We start from the raw sequence: 7,129 nt of genomic DNA on the forward strand, positions 1-7,129 counted from the left end.
GTGCCTTGTAGAATCATTTTAGATGTATTTGAACAAAATGGAGTCTAGTGACGGTCATATATTTATTGTTTTTGTCACCACTTTATATATGAAACACTTATTCCCACCGGTGGCATCATCATCTTTACCATATGAAGGATGGATTTACTTACACTAAGTATTTTTGGGGGAAGGAAAAGTTGTCCATAAAGCCATAATGAACTTCAAGCAAAGTGTCAATCATAGTTTTATCTGAATTATTTTTAATGCAGGATATTGAGGAAGGTGAGTTATCTACTAGTGTATCCTTACCTAATAGATAGTGAGCATCAGACTTTCACTTAAAAATGGAAGCAGGAATGAGTCCCTGAGGCACTTAGCGATGCCCATTGGCAAATGCAGGGCTCCTTGTGGGTTTCATTCTCACTTCTCCATCATTGCCTTTTCCTGTTATATCTGTTGGGTTTTACTGCCCTCTGCTGGTCATATCGTTGAAACCCTTTCACCTCATGGATGTAGATATCTTGGAACATTGCTCAAAATGGTCTTTTTGTTTCAGCCCTTGTCCATGCATACTCCTCCCGTCATTTGTATAACAGCCATATTGTTTAAATCTGGTCACTACTTGTTAACAAACTCACACACCTGTAATTGTCTCATTGTGCCAGAAGCCCTGACATGCTGCAGTCGGAAGTTTCCTTTTCCGTGGGAGGGAGGCATTCATCTACAGACTCCAACAAGGCCTCCAGCGGAGACATCTCCCCTTATGACAACAACTCCCCAGTGCTGTCTGAGCGCTCCCTGCTGGCTATGCAAGAGGACGCGGCCCCGGGGGGCTCAGAGAAGCTTTACAAAGTGCCAGGGCAGTTTATGCTGGTGGGCCACTTGTCGTCGTCAAAGTCAAGGGAAAGTTCTCCTGGACCAAGGCTTGGGAAAGGTAACTGGAGCCTGGCCAGCTGGCGCTGGCCAAAACAAGTGACCCTCCTCTTGTTGCATGTGGCATGGTGTGGGGCTCTGCGGACCTTCTCTTCGTCTCTCCCTTATTTGATGTTTCTGTAATTCAACCTGCATTTACCGAGTACCTGCTGAACACCTACATAGGAAGAGGAAGGTGTGGCGAGCCCAGTCGTTGGCTGGGAGGGTCCCTGCAGGCCACGCTCCAATTCTCAGATATCTGGGAAATAAACACATGCCCAGAGGAGCCACTCCTATTCCCAGCTGATCCTTTTTCCCTCCAGCATCCTAGGAACTTTATGTATACTGGATTTGGGTTGCATATTTGCTAGTCTGAGGCGCCACCCAATTACTGCTGTTACTTTTCTAAAGAAAACAAGCTGAACCTACTATGTATGAAGACAACATTCCAGAACCAAATAGTGTTAGTATCCAATGACAAGAGAGCACTAGACTGGGAGTCACAAACCTGCTCTGCCACTTTCAACCTGCAGGATCTCCAGTGAGTGAGTGAGGTTCCCAGAGTCCCATTTCCTCCTGCTGTGAAAACTCAGAATGATAACAGTATTTAATTCATTGAGTTTAATGAACTAATCCATGTAAAGCCCTCAACGCAGCACTTCGAATGTAATACGCACTCGATAATACTTGCTGTGTAATCTTGTGTGCATTTCTTACCTGCTCCTTACGCTAGTTGCATCGTCTGTAAAATGATCTCCTGGGAACTCCTAGGGATGAAGTGAGATAACGCATGTGAACTGCTGAACACGTGGAGGCACCCAGTAGACGTCTGCTGCTATAAATCGTAATTATAATCCCATCATGGGATTGTAGTGAGGATTAAATGAGATGGTGAAAAAGCCTAATGTAGTGCCTTACTTCATAAATATTGATGGATAAGCTAAGGGGATTTATGAGTGAATGCATGCATGAAGAAATCCAATGATACCAGTAGCAAAGTACAGAAATTCTATTGTTCCTCTAGTTCTGTGTTAATGTGGTTAGCGCCTATAAAGCTGTTGCCACCTATCACCCTTCTATTCATTTCCTATAACATGCAAACTTATTATTTTATGGTTCCAGAGGTGAGAAGTCTAAAATGGGTCCACAGGGCCTCTTTCCCTTCTGGATGTCCTAGGGCACAATCGTTTTCTTGCCTTTTCTAGCTTCTAGAAGCTGCTGCATTCCTTGGATCGAGGCCCCTTCCTCCATCTTTTAAGCCAACACACTAGCAGCATCTTCTCTCTTACCCCTCTCTTATAAGGACCCTTATAATTATATTGGCCCCATCCAGATAATCCAGGAAAATCTCCCCATCTTAAGAACTATAATTTAATCAAATCTGCAAAGTCCTTTTTGAAAATAACATCTTTGTAGATTTGTGGGATTATGACACAGATATCTTTGAGGGGCCCTTACTCTGTCTGCCACAAGCATGATATACAAAGGGCCTTTTTGTAAATCCCAAGTAGAATGAACATGCTGAAAGGTGGATCTGAATTGTATTGTTTTGTATGCAACAGGATCTTGAATACAATACTTTGCACAGAAGAGATGTTATTAAAATGTTCATTGATTTTTAATTTTCCTTTTGTGTTATATACCTTTTTATACACTTTTTCCCTAGATCTGTCAGAGGAGCCTTTCAATATCTGGGGAACTTGGCATTCAACATTAAAAAGCGGATCCAAAGACCCAGGAATGACAGGTAAAGTATTAATTTTAAACTTTATTGCATTTACTTTTAAAATTATTTTCTAAAGTTTTCTTTACTATCATTATATTACATGCTTGTCAAACATTATTTGGGAAATGCTGAAAATGGGAGGGGATGAAACTATCCTTAGGCTTTCCACCCAAATATGCCAATCTTTGACTATATTTATTTTCCATTTCCTTTGCAAAGGTTTTTATAGTTACAATCATTCTGTCTGTGCAACTTTGTATTATTTTCTAACTTCCATTTTCCAGTTATTCTCCATTATCCTTTTTAAGGGCAAGGAATATTCCACAGAGTACATATTCATATTTTACAAACCAATACTAAGTCATTTGAAAGTTTTTCTTATTGTTGTAATAAGTTACACTGTCAGAAGCCTCTTATGTAATTCATTTTTCAAATTTTTAATAGATTCACAAAATTTTGGAAAGCAAGTCAAAGGTTATAAATCCAAAACAGGGAAGTGGGTCAAATATAACAAGGCTTTCCAAGAATCTGGAGGTACAGTCACCACCTATTCTGTATGGGACCCACTACCTTGCATTCTGTAAACTGTGGATGGTAGGAGATTTTACACTGCTGTGTGCAAATCTCATCAGTATTGCAAATTAGTGGCTTTTCATTTTTGCTAACTTGAAAAACAAAACTGCATTTATTAATTTGATTTGCATTCCTTTCTTACCAGTATTTTTCAGTGTTTCTGTTAATTTGCTGAACTTCCCCCCCATTGAATTGTTACTTTTATCATTTCCTATTTATGTATGCTAGTGTTTTTTAAATTGATTCTTATGAACTCTTTATATAATAAAGATGTTAACTCTTTTTCCATATTGTTTACCACTTGCATTTTCTTTTTTTACATCATTAATTTTATTACTCTCTTTTCTGTGAATTCTTTCATAAAATTAATCTTTAGTTCAGCATTGGATAGTCATCTGTATGCATTTCTTTTTAATGTTATTTCATTGTTTCAACCTTAATTTTTTAAATCCATCTGGAATACGTGTTATATATGGTATAAAATGTGTAAATTATTTGTTTGGTTGTTTTATATTTATATTCCCCTTCTCATTGTTTTGTAATATCTCCCATCTTACATTTTAAAAGCATAGTACATTTTTAAATTTAATGCCATCTAGCGCCAATTCCTTTTCTAACTATATCTCACTGTATCCTGTGAAGAGCCTTACTGCATTTTCCTTTTCCAGTGTCAGCTATCACCTGTTTCAGCTATCATTTGTTTCTTTGTAAATACTCACATCTCCCAACTCCCCTGCCCCCAACATGGCCGTGTTCTTGTTCCTTGTCTGCTTTTTAAGAAGTGGGGGGCAGAGCAGATTCATAGGAAAATGGTAGTCTAGGTACACATGCCCCAAGGACTCCTCCTTTGGCTTGCAAAATGCACTGTTACTTCTTTCCTTTCAGTTTCCTAAAGAAAGTTGTATCCTTTGGGGAAAGCTACCTGCTATAACAACACCGAAATGGGGCAGTGGCTTAACCTATTACAACTGGATTTCTCCCTCACTGTCCCAGTACAGTGTGGATTGTGAGGGGTGAGGAGGGGTGGGAATGTGTGAGGGGAGGGAGTGCTGTCTTCCACATAGTTACTAAGGGGCCCAGCCTAGGCTCTACATATCCAGTGGCTCCACCATCCTCAGAGCCCCAGGAGTCTTTCAAGAGTTTCAGAACCTAGGGAGTCTTCATGCTGGGCTGGTAGTTAAGGGAATGGGGAAAGCAAAGATCAGTAGGAAGGCATTTGTTTAGGGTTTTTTTTTTTTTTTTAATTTTTAATTTTTAATTTTATTTTATTTTATTTTTAGTTCAGGCCTAGAAATGGCTCACATCACATCTGTCCACACTTGTTGCCCAGATCTCGTTTCTGTGGCCCTCCTAACTGCCAGAAAGGCTGGAAAATGCTATGTAGGAAGTAAAGGGGAACGACTGGGTGATCACCAAGTCAGCCTTTCCTGCATTGATGGTAGGAGAATATGCATAGTGGCTGGCCTCCCTTCTGGCATGGAATGGGGTACTTGAGATTCAAGTAACTTCACTGATGCAATAGAAACATGAAAACATTATAATTTGTATCTCTCCTGGATTACAGATTGCATTGAACAAGAAGGGAATGCTTCTTTCACCTTCTGGATTCTGAAGTTTTCCCAGCCATGTAGAGGGGCCCTTTCCTGAAACACAAATTGGTGGCAAAGCCAATTATTAATCTAGTCTGACATCTCAGCTAACCTGTCAGAGTCTAGGCATATGAATTGAGCCGATAATCAATTTATATTTTTTTGTTTTCCTGGGAGGGTTCTTTTCTTCAGGTAGCAGCAGCTAAGAGCATACTATGCCGTTTCAGTTTTAGAAGTCCGGGGGGACGTCTTAGAAATGGGAAGGAAATAACAGGATTTGAATCCCCAACAAGGATTCTACAAACTGACTGCCTTTATTGGGCTTTCTCTCTGACTTCCAGGTTCCTCTGGAGACATTTTTGAAAGCAGCTCCCTAAGAGCGGGGCCCTGTTCCCTTTCTCAAGGGAACCTGTCCCCGAATTGGCCTCGGTGGCAGGGGAGCCCCGCAGAGCTGGACAGCGACACGCAGGTGGCTAGGAGGACTCAGCCTGCAGCCCCCGCGACGGAGGGCAGGGCCCACCCTGCGGTGTCGCGTGCCTGCAGCACTCCCCACGTCCAGGTGGCAGGGAAAGCCGAGCGGCCCATGGCCAGATCGGAGCAGTACTTGACCCTGAGCGGCACCCACGACCTCAGCGAGAGTGAGCTGGATGTGGCCGGGCTGCAGATCCGGGCCTCACCTCAGTGCCAAAGACCCCGTGGGAGCGGGAGGGATGACAAGCGGCCCCCACCTCCATACCCGGGCCCGGGGAAGCCCGCGGCGGCGGGGACGGTGGCGGCCCGGATCCAGGGGCCCCCAGAAGGCGTGGGGACAGCCACAGACCAGGGAGGCCAAGCAGCCGAGCGAGAGCAGCAGGTCACGCAGAAAAAACTGAGTAGCGCCAACTCCCTGCCAGCAGGCGAGCAGGACAGTCCGCGCCTGGGAGACGCTGGCTGGCTCGACTGGCAGAGAGAGCGCTGGCAGATCTGGGAGCTCCTATCTGCCGACAACCCCGATGCCCTGCCGGAGACGCTGGTCTGAGCCCGTGCCCAGCCAAGACCCCATGCCCAGCGCCCCCCACCCTCCAGCCCAGGGGGGACCGTGGGTGGTGGCCACTGGCACATTTAGTGTTCTTCTTTCACGCTTCTCAAAAGCGACACAAGAGAAATCCAGTTCACCTACAGAGGTAGAGCACTCACGCCCCCGCCATTGAGAATAAGGTTCCATTGCGTAGCCAGCCTTAGGAAAAACAAACAGAACCCAAACCGGATGGCAATGTCCAATCTGAAAACGTCCCTTTTGGCTCTATAATATAAGATACAACTCTTGCTTTGGTATAGCCTAACCGTATTTATGTGTCTTCAGTTTTGACTATTGTATATTCTGTAACAGATTATGTATAATCATATATGATATATTCACAAAGAAAACAAAAGGAACAATTTTAAAAAAACACTTCACTTACATTAAGCAATGAGATATACTAAACAATGAGATTCTATAGAATGTTCTAGAATATGCACAAGCAGGTTTCTGTGCTTTTGCCATAGCTTTATAACTGGGGATAACCCTTACTTCAATACCTAACGAAAATACTAACAAGATGAAACAGAATATGAGAAGCTATATTTTTATATAGGAGTCAGATACAAAAAGAAAAATCACTGAATGGTTTTTGATACTGAATACGTTTTCAGGAAAATCCTAAATCTGATAGATTATGAAATATATTTTTAGAACTTGTTTAGAAAGGATTCAGTTAACCAAACAAGAAAAAGGCAGTGCCTCACAAAGAAATTAAGAAGTTGTCCATCCCATATTACATCAAATTCAGTTTTATATAGGCCATATATAATATATATTTATAATGTATAATTTTTATGTATTTTTCAAAACTACAAACTGGAATCCAACTATAAAGTGTTTAAGAATCTACATAGAATATTCAAACTATAGAACATGTTTTTCCCTTTGCCCCATAATCAGTATTTGCCAAATTACATGCAATTCTTTAAAACCTAAATCACATTTGGTGGAAAGCCTACAGCTTTGTACTTACATTGTGCCAAAGGCTGAGGAAATGTTTTCTTTCGTAATTTTATATGTATTGTAAAATGTTCTACCGTACTTTAGTAGTTTGAAGTTTTTCAAGTGCATAACTATTTTTGACCAGCAGATGGCGATAAGCTTCAGTATTTTATGCAATGTTTTTTTTTTTCACTTCTGAAGGGAAAGTGTATCATAAAAAAAGATTTTTTTTTTTTTTTTATAAAACATGCTACTCTTAATTTTCATGTTGGTGATGAAATTTCCAGTGCTGTTTCTTAAGGTTCTATCTTGTGCCATGATGAATAAAAAGTTAAGCAAAGA

At 41.5% G+C, this 7,129-nt stretch overlaps 1 protein-coding gene across 7 annotated transcripts in view; it reads left to right on the forward strand.

The window, feature by feature from the left end:
- ARHGAP6 (Rho GTPase activating protein 6) overlaps positions 1–7,129 on the forward strand; it is a 538,479-nt gene extending 531,350 nt beyond the window's left edge. For all 7 annotated transcript variants that reach the window (XM_073013872.1, XM_073013876.1, XM_073013873.1 and 4 more), the window contains 3 exons: positions 648–916; positions 2,561–2,641; positions 5,124–7,129. In XM_073013872.1, coding sequence (XP_072869973.1) covers positions 648–916; positions 2,561–2,641; positions 5,124–5,800 — 1,027 coding nt within the window. In that variant the 3' untranslated portion in view covers positions 5,801–7,129. The remainder of the gene's footprint in view (positions 1–647; positions 917–2,560; positions 2,642–5,123) is intronic.

The sequence above is a fragment of the Chlorocebus sabaeus genome, chromosome X (genome assembly GCF_047675955.1).
Source record: "Chlorocebus sabaeus isolate Y175 chromosome X, mChlSab1.0.hap1, whole genome shotgun sequence".
NCBI classification, from domain to species: domain Eukaryota; kingdom Metazoa; phylum Chordata; class Mammalia; order Primates; family Cercopithecidae; genus Chlorocebus; species Chlorocebus sabaeus.